General features: G+C 44.9%; 1 protein-coding gene across 6 annotated transcripts in view; it reads right to left on the reverse strand.

The window, feature by feature from the left end:
• cpne4b (copine IVb) overlaps positions 1–19,535 on the reverse strand; it is a 379,388-nt gene that overhangs the window by 156,911 nt on the left and 202,942 nt on the right. For all 6 annotated transcript variants that reach the window (XM_068054266.1, XM_068054259.1, XM_068054275.1 and 3 more), the window contains one exon: positions 6,737–6,922. In XM_068054266.1, the coding sequence (XP_067910367.1) occupies positions 6,737–6,922 (186 nt within the window). The remainder of the gene's footprint in view (positions 1–6,736; positions 6,923–19,535) is intronic.

Below are 19,535 nucleotides of genomic sequence, written 5' to 3' on the forward strand. Positions count from 1 at the left end.
CAACAGATCTCCAATTAATGGCCTAATGTCAGAGGCCGACTGGAATTTTCCAGTCAGCCTGCGCCCCCCACCACCCCCGAGGCGTCAGGGACTAGGCCATCTGCCTAGAGGCAACCTCCCAGTGGCAAACCAGGGGTGGGCCAGTGGCCCAGGCAGGCTTTGAGACCCTCCCTGACTACCTGGCCACATCTGTGGGCACCGGTCGCCCTGCGGAGAAGTTCCACCTCCATAATGGTGCCCCGGCTAATGAGGCTTTTTAAAAATTTTAAACTTTTAAACGTTGCAGCGAGGGCACCTCAAGATGAAGGCATCCTCTCTCTCTTGCATGAACTGCTGGTTGCTGCTCCTTCCTAGCTGGAGGGCCTCCTATTGGGACCTGTCGTCCTTAATTGGACAGTCAGCCCACCCTCTGGCCTTTAATTGGCCAATTCAGGAAAATTACAGTCAGGTGACCATTTCCCACACGGTGCAGGGTCATGACCCCAATTTGACCACGCGCCAGGGTCCCAACCCAAAACCCTGCTTCAGTAGTCAGGCCACAGATCAATGTCCGTTTCCTCCTTCCTGATTAAATAAACGTTTTAAGTCTCCATTTGTCTTGGTTCTATGGTAATTCTCTATATTTGATGTTTGCCTCTGAGTCAGAAGATTGAGGGTTCAAGTCCCACCCCAGGACTTGAGCTTACAACCTAGGTTGATCCTCCAGTGCATTACTGAGGGAGTGCTGCATTGTCAGAAGTGCAGTCTTTTGGATAAGATGTTAAATTGAGGCCCTGTTTGCCCTCTCAGGTGGAAGTAAAAGATCCCATGGCATTATTTCGAAGATCAGGAGAGTTTTCCTGCTCTCCTGCCCAACATTTATCTCTTAACTAACATCATGGAATAAAAGGGACGGTACCAACATGGATACAAAATTGGCCGTGTGACAGGAAACAAGAGAGTAGTGATTAACAGTTGTTTTTTGGGCCGGAGGAAGGTTCGTAGTGGAGTTCCCCAGGGGTCAATATTAGGACCTCTGGTGTTCCTGATATACATTAATGACCTGAACCTTGAAAAATTTGCAGTTGATATGAGACTTGGAAGCATTGTAAACTGTGAGGAGGATGGTGTAGAACTTCAAAAGGTCAAAAACAAGTTGGTGGAATGAGCAGACAAGTGGCAGATGAAATTCAATATGGAAAAATGTGAAATGATTCATTTTGGTGGGAGGAACATGGAGAGACAATATAAGATAAAGGGTACAATTCTAAAGGGGGTGCAGGAGCAGAGGGACCTGGGTGTATATGTGCAAAAGTCATTGAAATTGGAGGACAGGTTGAGAGAGCGGTTAATAAAGCGTACAGTATCCTGGGCTTTAATAGGGGCATAGAGTACGAGAGCAGGGAAGTTATGTTAAACTTGTACAAGACAGGAGGTCAGCCTCAGCTGGAGTATTGCGTCCAGTTCTGGGCGCCGCGCTTCAGGAAAGATGTGAAAGTATTGGTGCAAGTACAGAAAAGGTTCACGAGAATGGTTCCAAGGGTGAGGAATTTCAGTTATGAAGATAGATTGGAGAAGTTGGGACTGTTTTCCTTGAAGAGAAGGCTGAGAGGAGATTTGATAGAGGTATTCAAAATCATGAGGGCTCTGGTCAGAGTAGAGAGAGAGAAACTGTTCCTATTCGTGAAAGGATCGAGAATGAGAGGGCACAGAATTAAATTAATTGGCAAAAGAAGCGAAATTGACATAAGGAAAATCTTTTTCACGCAGCGAGTGGTTAAGCAAATGTACTGCCTGAGAACGTGGTGGAGGCAGGTTCAACTGAAACATTCAAAAGGGAATTAGACTGTTATCTGAAAAGGAAGAATGTACAGGGTTACAGGAAAGAGGCAGTGGAATAGCATTAGGTGAATTGCTCATTCAGAGAGCCGGTGCAGACACGATGGGCCGAATGGCCTCCTTCTGTGCTGTAATCATTCTGTGACTCTGTGATATCATTAAATCGATTTAACTGGTCATTTGTAACATAAATAAGTATAATACCCATCACATCCTCCAACCACTCTAACAATAAATTCCTCTGCCATTCACAGCCCCATACATTAATGACATCATGTGCCTATCTGCTAATTCATGGCACAGGGCTCCCAACTAAGCCCCAATGCTTTGAACTAAACAAATACACATTCCAGCTACCGCTAACACATCTCCATCACAACTCATCCTCAAATATTGCAAATATGACGCTGATGCAACATAACCAAGGAAACCTCGTGTATTTCCAGATAATCACTCCCTCCCTCCATCGCTGCCATACCTTCCCTGCACTTCACCACTCACTCTTGCTTCATACTGTTTCTGACTGCCTCCCAAACCTAACACAGCTTTGCCAATGCACACGATCTGGGTCACCCGTTCCTGCTATCCATACAAACCCATTCCACTACTCTTCCTCTTGATGTACTCTCCAACCACCAATACGCAATCCCCAATCTCCTGCCCCTCTCCAATACGCAATCCCCAATCTCCTGCCCCTCTCCAATACGCAATCCCCAATCTCCTGCCCCTCTGCAATCTCCTGGCACTCTCTCATACTCAGTTCTTTTCTCCCCTCTCCCCCCGACTTCAACTCCTGTTGGGTAACGTTCCACACTCTTCCAATGCATTGTCCAAGTGGTCACTCATCATGTGTGAACTAGTTATGTACTGGCAAAGCCACAATCAACTGTGGTAAGTTCTAGAACCATACCTGATCCTGTTTCCACCTCATACCCTTGCTCACAAACAACTACCATTAGGAATCAGTAAATAGCTACCGGGAGCGGGGACATTGCCAGATTAATTATTCTCAGGCAGATAACTAATTAACCTAATTGCTCTAAGTCCCTCGATCTGTGCATCAGCTAATCCAGCACGCACCCAAAATCAACCACTTACAACCTGTTCCATTTCTAGCTTTTTTCCCAGTTCTGGTGAAAGGTCATCGACCTGAAATGTTAACTCTTTCTCTCTCCACAGATGCTGCCAGACCTGCTGGGTATTTCCAGAACTTTCAGTTTCAAGAATCTAATCCAGGAATTTCCATCAGGTGGGGCCTGTGCTCAAGAAATTAGACCGTAAGGGTGACATGCTTGAGATGTGGCAGATCTCTCTCTGGATTTTATACCGTGTGTGTAAATACTTCTGTCTCTTTTAGTAATGCTGACATCTGGCAACAAGAAATGCACATCAATATACAGAGTCTTTATTAGAGTTACGTGTGCTTCCTTGATATTGAATATTTATAACCCTATTGCCAAAAGGTCAGCACCCAATAAGAACAATGGTGGGGATCCATTCTGAAATTAGAGAAAATCCTGAACACACATGGATGTGTTTTATTGTCTCTGCACCACTGAGAACATTAGCCTGAAATTAAGTCTCTCTATCAAACCTTTCTCCGTGGTCAGAGAAAAGGCAATTGGTGGAAGGACATTGACAACTTTTTGTTATGTTGAGCATCTCCTGCACATTAAATTAAATGTACGCCCCCCCGCTCCCCCCGCTCCCCCCCCACCACATCCCCCCCCCCCCCCCCCACCCCGCTCCTCCGTCACTAACATCACTTGGTAAACTTGCTTCAGGCACCTAACCAGTGTCTTTGTCGGAACCTTACAAAAGACAAGACTCTAATTTGCTGATTATAACAAGTAACTTCCCTTTATTTTCTCCAGTGGACTGGGATTTAGGAGGGTCTGGATCCACAAAAAGAGCCAAATGTACCAAGGAGGTCATGAAATCACTCATATTCTTCTTAGTCTAACCCAAACGAGAGGATAAATAAAAGCCAATTCATTCCTAGATGGAAAATGGAATGCATGTGGGAACAAAATGTCACTTAATGGTGGTTTACCCTTAGACAGGTAACTGAGGATTATAAAAAGGACAGACATTTATAATACAACCTTACTGAGAATAGACAAGCATTCAACAACATTTGAAGAAACATAGAGGTAAACCATTTTGGGCAGACGAGGTTATGCAAAGGCAGCATGTGCCCATTACCAGGAGGTCTTAAATTTGGGTCTCGGGCCTCATTAGTACCTCCTCAGGCAGCTTGTGTATTGAAGCAGGCAAACTGGCCTCACCAATAGCAACCAAAAGTAAAGAGGGGCTTGTTGGCACAGGCTGCAGGGGTCAGGGGTGAGCATGACGATTGTGGAGCCTGGAGAACACTCCTGTCCCTCCTGGCTCCATGGGAAGGTTTTATTTTAAGTTTACTTTTTAAAAGACCTTTTCGCTGACAGTCACAGGGACTGCTGAAGATGAGCAAGACAGGCTAACCACCTGCTCCACTCATCATAAACCATTTTTACAGCAGGGGCTATGTGCTTCTATGCTGACTCTATCAAAAGGTCCTTCGTTAACATACGCAAAGGATCCAATGCTTGTTTAGCTGATCCACCCAGGATGTCTTAAAAAAAAACTGGCCCAAACAAATTTAGAAGTGACCCAACACCCGTACAGATTGCCTACGGGTTGTCCCAATGCTATATTTGTCGTTGCATCTGGTTTGCATCTGATGAAATTGACATGGCGTGGAGCAGATGGGAGTGGTGTTATGATCTGAATTTGGTGAACTCAATGTTGAGCTGAAAGGCTGCAAGGTGTCAAATTCAAAGGAGAGGTGCTGTTCCTCGAGCTTCCGTTGAATGGAATGTAATGTTAATTGTAGAAACTGCTCAGCGTCACAGATTATAAATAAACTATTGCTGATTGCCCTTTGTCTGCTTCACGGCAAGGCCCTTGAAAGAGCGTGATTTTCTATATATATATTATATATAAAAATCTGCAGAGTAAATTTTTCTCACTGATGCAGCCACTGTACCAGAAAGTACAACAGTACAATGTTCATAAGACATTGTCATCTGACGCCCTAAACTCGGAAGAACCAACAGACAGGGATGTCTCAGATCCCCACATCTGTTTTATTGTAGGGTAATGCATGATACCTTAGCTAGTAGATGACCAAGGAATGTCAGTGAAAGAAAAGACTGATCTCAGATGCACTCAAGTGATTTCCAGAGCCCAGAAAAAATAGAAATGAGAGAGTAAAATAGAAACTTCGACTGAGTTAATCACGCGAAGCAGTGAAAGATGGCTTAAAATGATTTGGACATGTGAGTAGAACAAGCGATGATAGATTAGCAAAGACTATTGAGCACTTTTATGTAGCAGGAATGAGACAGTCTATGAAAATGCTGTTTAGACAGTACTAGAGGTGTTTTAGGGACAAGCTACTCAATGTTATTGAAGTAGTATAACATTGCATCCATTAGAAAGGCAGTCAATGGCTGTAGTACTCAGCCCTCACTATCAGCTTTCATCTTAGAGTTCAGATTCACTCTGAGCAGCAAAATATCTACTTTAAAAATAATTAACTAAATTAATCTTTTTCAAAAAAAAAGAGGGCTCGTTAAATTTCTTTCAAGGCTTACAGATCTCCTCTAATGGGGTCATTTCTCCACAGAATAGCATAATGACGGTTCAGTCTTTCATCTCACTAAGGCTCTGATGTCAATGGTGTCACTGTGTTCACATAAGGAAGAATTCAGCATATCCATTTGAGGCACTGAATGTGTCCAGCTGGGAGGGAAGGCAGGGCTTCTGTTTAACATCTCGGACTGGATCTTAAAGCCCCTCCACTGCCGGGAACAGTGGCCGGAAGGAGGGGGGCATCGAAGATTGGTACGGCAGAGGCCCGCCACTAATCCCAACGGCAGCAGGCCCTGTACCGATCTCGGAAGTGACAGCGAGGCCTCGTGGCGGCCGCCCCGACACTCGGCGACGGGACCTGCATTAAAATATGTTAATGCCTACTTACCGTGTAGGCCGCAAGATTCAACCAACACATTCCGATCTTTATTCTGGTGGCCGACAATGCCACGCCTTTGAATCCCTGTTCAGGGATTTGAGGCGCGACACCTGTGGGGAGGGGGAAGTAGGTGATTTTCTCTGTGCGGGAGGGAGGATATGGGTTACAATGCTATGGATTGGTCGGGGGGTGGTGGTGATGGGAAGGCTGGGGGTGGGGGGGGGAGGGAGGTCAAATTTTCAAGGCAAGTAATCTGGGGGAGAAAAGGGCAGGAATGTTGTGATATGTCATTGGGGGGGGGGGGGTGGGGAGAGGGGCAGGTGGGTGGTGGGAGAGTGCATGGAAAGGTCATTCTATTCATTTTTGCAGAACTTTACTTTAACTGGCACTTTAAATTTTAAATGTACATCGAGGGCTGTAAGCCCTTTAAAAATGGTACTGATGCCAGCACATTGGTGCTGGACACTGTTGCCGGTGACTGCTCGCCCGCCCCCTCCACATCATCACGGGGGGTGTGCGCCACGGCCATGCAAATGAGATGCTGCGTTTGAAATCACGGCTGCTTCGGAACGCGGTCCCCGTGCGTGCGGGCTGCAATTTTTATTTTTTTACGGCCGCCGCCTGTTCTGACGGCAGAGTCTTAAAATGCAGCTCCTCGTGCGGAAGAAGGAACCTCCAGCAGTGCAGCACCCCCTCAGTACCAGCACTGAGGTGTCAGCCTAGATTATATGGTCAAGTCTCTGAAGCGGGGCTTGATCCCACGACCTTCTAGTTTGGAGGCGAGAGAGTAACTACTGAGCTAAGGTCGACTTTATGCTAATTTACATTCACAGTCGCACCGTAAATTCACAATGGGCAAATGAAGGTAAATTCACATTATGGTCATATGTTTGAAATGCTTACCTGACCGAGAGTGCACTCCATCCCTCCAAGGATTTCGGCGTCCTTCACCCCATTGTGTAAGTGATTGCTGCCAATATCATGGACTTCAAACCTCAGCCTCTGAACCTCTTCAAAGTAAAAGTCCACTGTGTAAACTTTTGAAAAGACTGGATTGATGCATGTGCGGATAACTTCAGTCCTGTCAACCTGTTTGAGGAAGAAAACAAAAACTTGCGTCAGCTCAATGGGGCTAAATAATGCTCAAGAGAGAGTGCACCATCTCTATAATACAGGATGTTAAGACTACATCCCCAAAATACCAACCCAAGAAATTGGCATTCAATGGATAGTGTATGTAGCGAGCAAACTGGTTACAAACACACCATCAAGGAACTAACATATATGCAGAGAAGCAACAAATCAAAAATTGACAGCAAAGAAAATCTACCAAGGGAAAGGACATGTACCAATGGTATTGCCAACAAATATATTTTGAAGTTCTTTCACTCACTGCTTCATTAAATGCAGAAATTTACTTTGGGAAATAAGTCCGTTACTTGCAAAGGTCTTAAAAGTATATTTACAGGAGAATAACTAAACATCCCGAAATCTTCTATGTTTGAAATGCCTGTAACAGGTCCAGTTATAAAATACCCACTTGACACGAACTGAGCAAGGGAGAGGCAGGGTAATTAAAAATTGTTTTTGGTTTTCTTATGGGGCAGGCGTGTTATACCATGAAAAATATGAAAATAAGCAATTGAGCAGAGGCCTGTCATATCACTGCTACTCAGTAGTTGCAAAGGCACTGGAGTTAGCTTGAATTTGTTATTGTTATTGTTAGAGATACAGCACTGAAACAGGCCCTTCGGCCCACCGAGTCTGTGCCGACCGACAACCACCCATTTATACGAATCCTACATAAATCCCATATTCCCTACCACATCCCCACCATTCTCCTACCACCTACCTACACTAGGGGCAATTTACAATGGCCAATTTACCTATCAACCTGCAAGTCTTTGGCTGTGGGAGGAAACCGGAGCACCCGGCGGAAACCCACGCGGTCACAGGGAGAACTTGCAAACTCCGCACAGGCAGCACCCAGAATCGAACCCGGGTCACTGGAGCTGTGAGGCTGCGGTGCTAACCACTGTGCCATTGTGCCGCCTAAATTTGATTTCAAGCATCTTCAGTGTTAATATGTGGAATCAGAAAGTCACCTCTAAAATACTTTGCCCGTGAGCTATTTGCTCTGTTACTGATCAAGCAGCATTCAGTTTTCATGAGAGCAGAGTGAGATAGGTAATCCAAAATAAAGACAAATCAGAATTAAAATCCTGCCTTGGAGTTAAAAACTACTGAAGCCAGCTATGATAGATGGGCATCGGCACTAATCAGTGGATGCTTATAGCAAGAGATAACTCTCAACAATCCAGACCTTTTTCCTCAACACTTGTCTCATGATCACTGCAGTTTCCACAAGTAGCTCAAATCTCTTATGAAAGGGAATCTGCATCTTTTCTCCATCATGTAGCGGCTTGCAAATCCCAGATTTAACAGTTAATCCCGAGTCACAGAAAGATGCCTTCGGGAGAATACATAGAATTCTCACATGTTCAGGTAACACATTTCATCCACAGATTATATTGACTAGTTTCAATAAACAGTATCGTTAATCTATTAGTAGGGTACAAGTACGGTTATAAAAGATTGGTTTAAAAGGATAGTGCATAAGACTATAGGAAACAAATTTCTGCTGAACAGTTTGTTCTCCAAGTATCTGAAATGAAATAATGAATGGCAAGGAAGAACGTGCATTGATATATCACCTTTCATGACCCGAGGACTTTCCACTTAAGTTCTTTTGAAGTGCAATCAATATTGTCATTTTGGAATAGTGGCAGCCAATTTGTGCACAGAAAGTTCCCACAAACAGCTTTGAGGTAAATGACCAAATAATCTGTTTTAGTGATGTTGGTTGAGCAAATAAGATGTGAGCCCTCGTCCTACTCATGCCATTCAACGTAATTTGCTAGTGTACCTGCACTCTCTCTTTGGCCTCCTTATCTCGAGAGACAATGGGTAAGCGTCTGGAGGTGGTCAGTGGTTTGTGAAGCAGCGCCTGGAGTGGCTATAAAGGTCAATTCTAGAGTGACAGGCTCTTCCACAGGTGCTGCAGAAAAATTTGTTTGTCAGGGCTGTTGCACAGTTGGCTCTCCCCTTGCGCTTCTGTCTTTTTTCCTGCCAACTGCTAAGTCTCTTCGACTTGCCACACTTTAGCCCCGCCTTTATGGCTGCCTGCCAGCTCTGGCGAACACTGGCAACTGACTCCCATGACTTGTGATCAATGTCACAGGACTTCATGTTGCGTTTGCAGACGTCTTTAAAGCGGAGACATGAACGGCCAGTGGGTCTGATACCAGTGGCGAGCTCGCTGTACAATGTGTCTTTGGGGATCCTGCCATCTTCCATGCGGCTCACATGGTCAAGCCATCTCAAACGTCGCTGGCTCAGTAGTGTGTACAAGCTGGGGATGTTGGCCGCCTCGAGGACTTCTGCATTGGAGATACGGTCCTGCCACCTGATGCCAAGGATTCTCCGGAGGCAGCGAAGATGGAATGAATTGAGACGTCGCTCTTGGCTGACATACGTTGTCTAGGCCTCGCTGCCATAGAGCAAGGTACTGAGGACACAGGCCTGATACACTCGGACTTTTGTGTTCCGTATCAGTGCGCCATTTTCCCACACTCTCTTGGCCAGTCTGGACATAGCAGTGGAAGCCTTTCCCATGCGCTTGTTGATTTCTGCATCTAGAGACAGGTTACTGGTGATAGTTGAGCCTAGGTAGGTGAACTCTTGAACCGCTTCCAAAGCGTGGTTGCCAATATTGATGGATGGAGCATTTCTGATGGCCTGTCCCATGATGTTGGTTTTCTTCAGGCTGATGGTTAGGCCAAATTCGTTGCAGGCAGCCGCCAACCTGTCGATGAGACTCTGCAGGCACTCTTCAGTGTGAGATGTTAAAGCAGCATCGTCAGCAAAGAAGAGTTCCCTGATGAGGACTTTCCGTACTTTGGACTTCGCTCTTGGACGGGCAAGGTTGAACAACCTGCCCCCTGATCTTGTGTGGAGGAAAATTCCTTCTTCTGAAGACTTGAAAGCATGTGAGAGCAGCAGGGAGAAAAAAAATCCCAAAAAGTGTGGATGCGAGAACACAGCCCTGTTTCACGCCACTCAGGATAGGAAAGGGGTCTGATGAGGTGCCGCTATGTTGAATTGTGCCTTTCATATTGTCATGGAATGAGGTGATGATACTTAGTAGCTTTGGTGGACGTCCAATCTTTTCTAGTAGTCTGAAGAGACCACATCTGCTGACTAGATCAAAGGCTTTGGTGAGATCAATGAAAGCTACGTAGAGGGGCATCTGTTGTTCGCGGCATTTCTCCTGTATCTGACACAGGGAGAACAGCATGTCAATGGTCGATCTCTCTGCTCGAAAGTCACACTGTGCCTCAGGGTAGACGCGCTCGGCCAGCTTCTGAAGCCTGTTTAAAGCGACCTATTACCTCTGTTACCTATCTTATAAACCTCTATAAAATTTCTCATTTGCCTCCTTTCAAGACAGAACATCCCAAATCCCTCCAGTCTTTCCTCATAGCTCAAGCCCTCTGAAATTAGGGAGCAGGATCTTGGACTCTTTCTGAAATATATCTAGTGCCTGGATGTTTCCCTTACATCTCGACGACCAGCACTGGACACAGTGGTCAAAGTGTGGTTTGATCAGAGTTTCATATCTTTTGATCATGACTTGCTGTGGCTTGTATTGTCCAGTTTGGCTATTTTTTTTAAAATGTATTCATTCATAGGTCATGGGCATCACTGGCTAGGCCAGCATTTATTGCCCATCTCTAACTGCCCTTGAGAAGGTGGTGGTGAGCTGCCATCTTGAACCGCTGCAGTCCATGTGGTGTAGGCACTCCCACAGTGCTGTTGGGGAGGGAGATCCAGGATTTTGACCCAGCAACAGTGAAGGAACGGTGATATAGTTCCAAGTCAGGATGGAGGTGCTGTCAAAGAAGCCTTGGTGAGTTGCTGCAGTGCATCTGGTAGATGGTACACACTGCTGCCACTGTGTGCCGGTGGTGGATGGAGTGAATGTTTAAGGTGGTGGTTGGGATGTTGATCAAGCGGGTGCTTTGTCCTCCATGGTGCAGAGCCTCTGGGTGTTGCTAGCGCTTTATTCATCCAGGCAAGTGAAAATATTCAGCATTTTGAAGCCAACACACTAATTTAACACAAACTCAAAACTTACTCCTTAGGATTTAACACATGCACAGCTGCTAACTTTGAGTAAATGCTCTGGGTGCTACATTAATATAATACAGCCTTTGACAGATAATGAACTCAACTTTTCACAATTTATATAAATGACTTGGATGAAGGGACTGAAGGTATGTTTGCTAAATTTGCTGATGACACAAAGATAGATAGGAAAGTAGGTTATGAAGAGGATATAAGGAGGCTACAAAGGGATATAGATAGGTTAAGTGAGTGAGCAAGAATCTGGCAGATGGAGTAAAAATGTGGGAAATTGTGGGAAGAATAGAAAAGAAGCATATTATCTAAATGGTGAGAGATTGCAGAGGGATCTGGGTATCCTAGTGCATGAATCGCAAAAGGTTAGTATGTAGGTACAGCACACAATTAGGAAAGCTAATAGAATGTTATTGTTTATCACGCGGGGAATTGAATACAAAAGTAGGGAGGTTATGCTTCAGTTATACAGGGCATTGGTGAGACCACATCTGGAGTACTGTGTACTGTATTGGTCTCCTTACTCAAAGGAGGATGTAAATGCATTGGAAGCAGTTCAGAGAAGGCTTTCTAGTCTAATACCTGGAATAGGCAGGTTGTCTTTTGTGGAAAGGTTGCACAGACTAGGCTTGTATCCGCTGGAGTTTAGAAGAGTAAGAGACAACTTGTTGAAATATATAAGGTCTCAAGGGGTCTTGATAGGGTGGATATGGAAAGGATGTTTCCTCTTGTGGGAGAATCTAGAACTAGGGGTCACTATTTAGAAATAAGGGGTCACCCATTTAAGACTGAGATGAGGAGAAATTTTTTTCTCTGAGGGTCTTAAGTTTTTAGAACTCTCTTCCTCAAAAGGTGGTGGAAGCAGAATATTTTCAAGGTAGAGGTAGATAGATTCTTGATAAGCAAGGGGGTGAAAGTTTATCGAGGAGTAGGAGAATGTGGAGTAATCATTTTAGCCATGAGCTTGGCAGAGCAGGCTCGAGGGGCCGAGTGGCCTACTCCTGCTTCTAATTTGTATATTCATATGTTGCATGCTTTCTTCTTATGTGCATCATAAGCAAACCTGCAGATTGTACCATATTGGGCAATGATGTAAAGGAGCTGAATTTTACATAATTACGAGGACAAGTATTGGCTGCAGGGGAAGTTGATCTAAATATCTGAGTCTGGCAAGGTTAGGTTATCAATGATATCGGATATGTTTGTTAGAGTGAAATAGTTACACGTCAAATGAGCAACAAAACAAAGCATGACATATGTGCTGAGATATTTTTTATACCATTAAAACAGAACAAAACAAATTAGCATGCTGTTCTTTTAAAAAAAAAAATTAGGGGCCAATATAAAATTCACTAGCTGTAACTGGAATTCAAAGCATCCTTTAATGGCCTGAGTTAGAACAAGACAGGCCTGTCTGCTCTGAGTCAGACATCCTGAGAGTAGAGCTCCACTCAGCGTGTAGGATCTCAGGAGTTAGCCTGATATGTACCAGAATTAACCTGGAGATGATTTGTAGTACAATAGTTGATTTTCCATTTAGACTCTCACTATTTGTGTGCTCCATTGTCTGAGAGACTGTTCGTGTGAGTTGACAGATAAACAGCAGTCTTAACACTCATTTTTGCAATAGCCGAGAAAGATTGACAACTTACCTCCAAAAATATATTGCAATAGGGTGAACATGATTTATGGATGTACGGCTTGACTCAAACATGATTTGTACTATAAGCTAAATGATGCAGGATGGGTCACTCACTGAGATTCCTTTATGTAAGTTTAATGGATGCAAGTCTCCCTTACGGAAGCACTGAGTAGAATATTTGCTGGAAAGCCTATCTACAACTGATGTATGCAAAAAGGGTTCAACCTCCCAATTTTAGAGAATGAATACGTTTTTGTCATTAAGTTTCTCATTTGCTTTACTGATTCAAATCCAGGAACTGTCATTCACATTCAGAGCTGATAGAATGTTCCATATTTACACACCTGCCAACTGAACCAGTTTAACATACTAAAATAAAAGCAAAATACTGCGGATGCTGGAAATCTGAAACAAAAACAAGAAATGCTGGATTCACTCAGCAGGTCTGGCAGCATCTGTGGAAAGAGAAGCAGAGAAGAAGGGTCACTGACCCGAAACGTTAACTCTGCTTCTCTTTCCACAGATGCTGCCAGACCTGCTGAGTGAATCCAGCATTTCTTGTTTTTGTTTCAGTTTAACATACTGTCTTATTTTGCTACATCGTGGCTGATTTACTGATAACCTGTAATAAGTCTCCGAACAGGCACTTGGGTGAAACACTTGGTGTCCTTCCTGTTTCTTTTGGCTCAATCCTGCACCATTTGGTAGACGTATTTATTGACCCAGCAGAGGAACCACTCAACATTTTCTGGAGGTCACTGGATACTTTTCTGACATCCTGTCAGATTCTCTGATCTTAAGCAATTGGCTCTCAATTTCTGCATCTCCTGATCTGCTGCTGTAACTCTGGCGAAAAGACAGCAAAATGGCCAAATAAAAAGCAGCCACTTGCGCTTTTTCTACAGGGATTCCTCCAATCTCCTACCAAATTCATTACGGGAGATTGGCACAAACCCTGGCAAAAATTCAGGGCTGTGATATTTAGTCAGTCCCCTTTCCACGCAATTCTGGAGGTTCTGAAGTTTGACAGATACTTCCCTTGCAACTCCTGAACAGGAAGCGAGGTTCCTCAATCCCTCCAACCTCTCAGCATTTAGTCTTAAGAGAATCTTGGTCTCCTGGCTCCTGTGGCTTTCTAAAGCATGGAAGAAAGAAGTGACCAGTTGATCCAAATAAGTCCACTCTGTCCACAAATCATGAGCAATCTGTATATTGGCTTCTAACCAATCAATTTGGTCTCCCAGAAGTGCAAAACAGGCTCATGGTGAATCACCAGCCCATTTGACACCTCGCCTGACATCAAACAGCTGGTAATGATACATTATTCAATGCTTCCGCTTGGAGTCTATTTTTTAAAATTTATTCGGGGGATGTGAGCATCGCTGGCTAGGCCAGCATTTATTGCCCATCCCTAATTGCCCTCGAGAAGGTGGTGGCGAGCTGCCTTCTTGAACCACTGCAGTCCATGTGTAGATACACCCACAGTGCTGTTAGGAAGAGAGTTCCAGGATTTTGACCCAGTGACGGCGAAGGAACGGCGATATAGTTCCAAGTCAGGATGGTGTGTGGCTTGGAGGGGAATTTGCAGGTGACGGTGTTCCCATGTATCTGCTGCCCTTGTCCTTCTAGGTGGTAGAGGTTGAGGGTTTGGAAGGTGCTGTCTAAGGAGCCTTGGTGCGATGCTGCAGTGCATCTTGTAGATGGTACACACTGTTGCCACTGTGCGTCGGTGGTGGAGGGAGTGTATGTTTGTGGATGGGGTGCCAATCAAGCGGGCTGCTTTGTCCTGGATTGTGTCAAGCTCCTTGAGTGTTGTTGGAGCTGCACCCATCCAGGTAAGTGGAGAGTATTCCATCACACTCCTGACTTGTGCCTTGTAGATGATGGACAGGCATTGGGGAGATAGTTAGATTCTCTTTTGTTTGAGTTGGTCATTGTCTGGCATTTGTGTGGCACAAATATTACTTGGCACTTATCAGCCCAAGCTTGGACACGGGCTGCTTCAGTATCTGAGGAGTCGCGAATAGTACTGAATATTGTGCAGTCATCAGCGAATATCCCCACTTCTGACCTTATGATTGATTAATGGTGAAAGGCGAGCAGGAAGAGCTTCCAGAGATGACAGGTGACAGCAGAGAAGTACCCTCCATACCTGCGAACGTGCTCTTTGTCTCATCTGTGGCCCAGCCACAGCTACCTACTAATGAATGTGCAGCACCCCCTGTAGCTTCACAGGGACACACACAGCTACAGAATTGTGCCATTTTAGGAATACCTGCACACCTGCAGAATGTAGGAATTGGCAGTGACCATGAGGTGACCGTGACGCTCAATTTTTAATCTGTTCAGCTCTTTCCAAACTACCACACAGGTGATCTGCAGTGTCAGTTAATTTGCTGTCCACAAATGCATTATTCATCATGGCCAACACCTTCATCTCCTTTCCAAGTAACCTGCAACAGTAGCATGATGGCATTGCTTAATTAGACCAGATGGCTGACTTCCCAACTATACAAGGGGGTATCTGATGGAACTCATGAGCCCGTCAGCATAAAGCAATGGGTCTAGATGCAGCCAAAAGAGCAGCTCGTCAATGACCAACAGTGTATCACACAGCTCAGCGTCCGTTTTGCAGGTAGCCAATCGTGATAGTTCCATCCTGACACCAGCCATCTGCGCCAGGCTTATATGATGGTGAGGAGAGACTGGAAGCATGGCTCCTCGCAGACCGGGACGGTCCTCCTCATCTCTGGCTCATGATAGCTATGTAGCAGTCATGGATAGAGGCAGGGAGCACGCAACAACACGGAAACACCAGGATCATTACTGAGCACATCAATGGCAGCTTGAAGTGCCACAAAGGGCTCTGTTCTAGATGCCCCTCGAGTTGTCAAATGCTCTCTGCAACTCTGTAGTAGAGGCATCGGTTTAACCATGTCTGCGTGGATGCAACTGGTGGACTCCTTTATCTTCCTAGCCTGGAAATGATCCTGCTCAGATATCAATCTTGGTCCTTAAGTTGGCCTCGTGACGACTGAATCTCCTGGCACTGCATCTGCTGCCTCTTACCTGTCACTGCCTCACTCATGAACCATAACCCCCCAGGTTCTACTTCCTCCAACTCACTAGTTACATGCTCAGGGTGTGCTGGTCCCTGTTTTGGTGCTTGGTAAAGATAGTGAGAGTGATGCAGGGTGCTGTGATGTACGGACATGCTCAGAGGCACAGGCTGTGTTTGTCCAGGCCAATTAAACAGTTAGTGAACAAATGTCAAAATGTTGCTGTAACTAAGTGCCCTTAAAGAGGTCCTTGTGTTGCAATATATTGTGTGTAATGATATTCTACTGGAATATAAGTCTCTATGTCAATGTATGACCAGAGGAACAGAACATGAGGTATCGAAATTCTTTAAGTGGCCTGAACGTGTTGTTATTTTTCCGGCGCACATGAACAGGGCAGAGACCCAAGGGCTGAAGTAAATTTGCTCTCCGGTCTTGCCAGCGTAACCAAGCTAGTTGTGGGCGCCAATCAGGCAACCCAGAACAGCTTGCCTGTCATGGCCATATCAATTTCACTGTGTGCCAAGGCCCAGAGACCAGTGGTTGGGGGGGGGGGGGGGGATGGACAGAGAGGTGATCAGGAGGGGGAGGGCAAGGCAACAGCATTTTGCAGGTGCTTTTTTGGAGCCAGGAGCAGCACTCCTGCTCCTACCGACTACACAAAATATGTACACTTACAAATTTGTGTGCGGCTGTTTTTTGTGAGCGGCGTGTTTAAGGTCTCCTGATTAGGCTGGGCAAAACCTTGGAATGCCAGTCAGAGTTGGTGCATCATACGTTAGGTAGGGACAAACCAATTTACCAATCTGAGCCCGAAATGAGTGCAGGAGCCTCGACTCAGATGGCCGCCAATGCTACCTACAGAAAGTCCCCACCCAAACTGGCAGTGGTTCATATTCCTGTGCACAGTGGGTGTGAAGCCTCTGTTCTGCTAAATTGGTCAGTATTGCTCGCATTTTAGGCTCATGAAGTGGGTGCAACAATGTTAGACTTAGAACCCATAAAAGAGCAGGATTTCAAGGAAAACACAAGCTACACCCTCCTCCGGTACTCCAGCTTATAGTCAAGTGCCCTTTCAAACTAGCTGCACAGGATGAGCTTAATTAGTAACAGCCCTGTTATACCTTCAAATGATCAATAATCATCCTTTTCCCAATCTAATGGATAACCCTTCACTTTGTACTAGAGTGTCAAAATTTCAATGTGACTAAGCTTACATTTACACAAGCTAAAACCTATTGTCAAGTAATTAGCCCATTCACTGATGAATTTCTAGGCTATCCCTCTCTTATACTGGATACTATGTACCATGTTGTGCCAACAGTATTACCCACAGTAGCCTATCAGGGTCAAGAGCTTAATTTACAGCCAGTTTGAGCTACTTAGAGCAATTACTGAAAACATGTTTTCATCTAAAACCATAATGTACTAACAGAAGTACATTTATATTCATGAATATACTAAATCAGATGTTATTGCACCAAATGAGAGAAATTGTGTGTCACATTTAATTCATAAACAGACATACACCATCCTGACTTGGAACTATATCATTGTGTCAAAATCCCACAAACTCCCTCCCTAACAGCACTGTGGGTGTACCTACACCCCAAGGACTGCAGCGGTTCAAGAAAGCAGCTCACCACCACCTTCTCAAGGGTAATTAGGGATGGGCAATAAATGCTGGCCTGGCCAACGACACCCACATCCCGTAAAATAAAAAATAACAGCAAAAAATAATGGTCACATATAGGATGCTGCTCCAGACATTTCACAAGCAATGACTAATAATTGGGGACAGACAATTTAGGGTAATGTTGGTTGGGGCAGATGGAGGAGTTAGAGAGGTTTTGCTTTGTTTAAAACTAGATAGGGTTGGTTGATCATCTTTGATCCAACCTGAAACAGTTCACGCATTTCTGTAATCACTGATTAATCACTAATTATATGAATCTAGCAAAAACCCAAAATATGCCAGTTTCTTGTAACCTCATAGAATAATGTAAAGGAACAACATAGCTTGATTTTTCTACATATTCTACACACTGAATTATATGAATAGCGTTCATATTCTGATGAAAGATCATCGACCTGAAGCTTTAACTCAGTTTCTCTCTCTACAGATACCGCCTGTCCTGCTGCACATTTCCAGTTTTTATTTCAGATTTCCAGCACCTGCAGTATTTTGCTTCTATATGAATAGGGTTGCCAAATTGAGTAGGATGTCTTCCTGGAGGTTTCGTCACAGGGCCTCCCACCTCCACCTGCCCCGCTGAGACAATCCTTTTTCTCCCATCTCCAATGTTTGTATAACTAATGAACTGAAGCTTTCAAACAAAATGAAAACAAAACACATTCTTTTTTAATGCCTCTATGATCTTCCTCTCGGGAGATTAACCTTTAATTCCTGGAGTCTCCAAGGCAATGTTAAATGTGAAGCTGACAGTACATTCTTTGATAAGTATGCTATTAAATTGGGTTGTATTTTGAAACAGTCAGCATGGATTCGGAACTGCCATGAGCACTCTTGTACACTGAGCAGCGGAGACAGATAGCAAATGTGATTTTGCTAACGGTCAGCCTGGGAACTATATCACCATTCCTTCACTGTCGCTGGGTCAAAGTTCTGGAACTTCCTCCCTAACAGCACTGTGGGTGTACCTACCCCACACGACTGCAGTGGTTCAAGAAGGCAGCTCCGTACCACCTGCTCAAGGGCGATTAGGGATGGGCAATAAATGCTGGCTTAACAAGTGACAGCAACATCCCATGAAAGAATATATTTTTAAAAACTTCTTTCCCTCTTCACTTTTGGCAATGCATTTTGACTAAGCACAAGATATTTAAGTGTAAGGAACAGACCTTACTTGTGGATCAGTTTGCGTTCCACCAGGGCCATTCAGCTCCTGACCTCATTACAGCCTTGGTTCAAACATGGACTAAAGAGCTGAACTCAAGAGGTGAGGTGAGAGTGACTGCTCTTGACATCAAGGCAGCATTTGACTGAGTATGGCATCAAGGAGCACTAGCAAAACTGGAGTCAATGGGAATTGGGGGGAAACTCTCCGCTGGTTGGAGTCATACCTAGCACAAAGTAAGATGGTTGTGGTTGTTGGAGGTCAATCATCTGAGCTCCAGGATATCACTGCAGGAGTTCCTCAGGGTAGTGTCCTAGGCCCAAACATCTTCAGCTGCTTCATCAATGACCTTCCTTTAATCAGAAGGTCAGAAGTGGGGATGTTCGCTGATGGTTGCACAATGTTCAGCACCATTCGAGACTCCTCAGATACTGATGCAGTCCGTGTAGAAACGCAGCAAGACCTGGACAATATCCAGGCTTGGGCTGATAAGCGGCAAGTAACATTTGCACCACACAAGTGCCAGACAATGACCATCTCCAACAAGAGAGAATCTAACCATCTCCCATTGACATTCAATGACATTACATTCGCTGAATTCTACTATCAACATCCTGGGGGTTACCATTCACCAGAAACTGAACTGGAGTAGCCATATAAATACCATGGCTACAAGAGCAGGTCAGAGGCTAGGAATCCTGCAGCGAGTAACTCACCTCCTGACTCCCCAAAGCCTATCCACCATCTACAAGGCACAAGTCAGGAGAGTGATGGAACACTCTCCGCTTGCCTGGATGGGTGCAGTTCCAACAGCACTCAAGAAGCTCGACACCATCCAGGACAAAGCAGCAGGCCTGATTGGCAACCCATTCACAAACATTCACTCCCTCCACCACCGACACACAGTGGCAGCAGTGTGTACCATCTACAAGGTGCACTGCAGT

Source organism: Heterodontus francisci, chromosome 2, assembly GCF_036365525.1.
Source record: "Heterodontus francisci isolate sHetFra1 chromosome 2, sHetFra1.hap1, whole genome shotgun sequence".
In the NCBI taxonomy this organism is placed as follows: Eukaryota; Metazoa; Chordata; class Chondrichthyes; order Heterodontiformes; family Heterodontidae; genus Heterodontus; species Heterodontus francisci.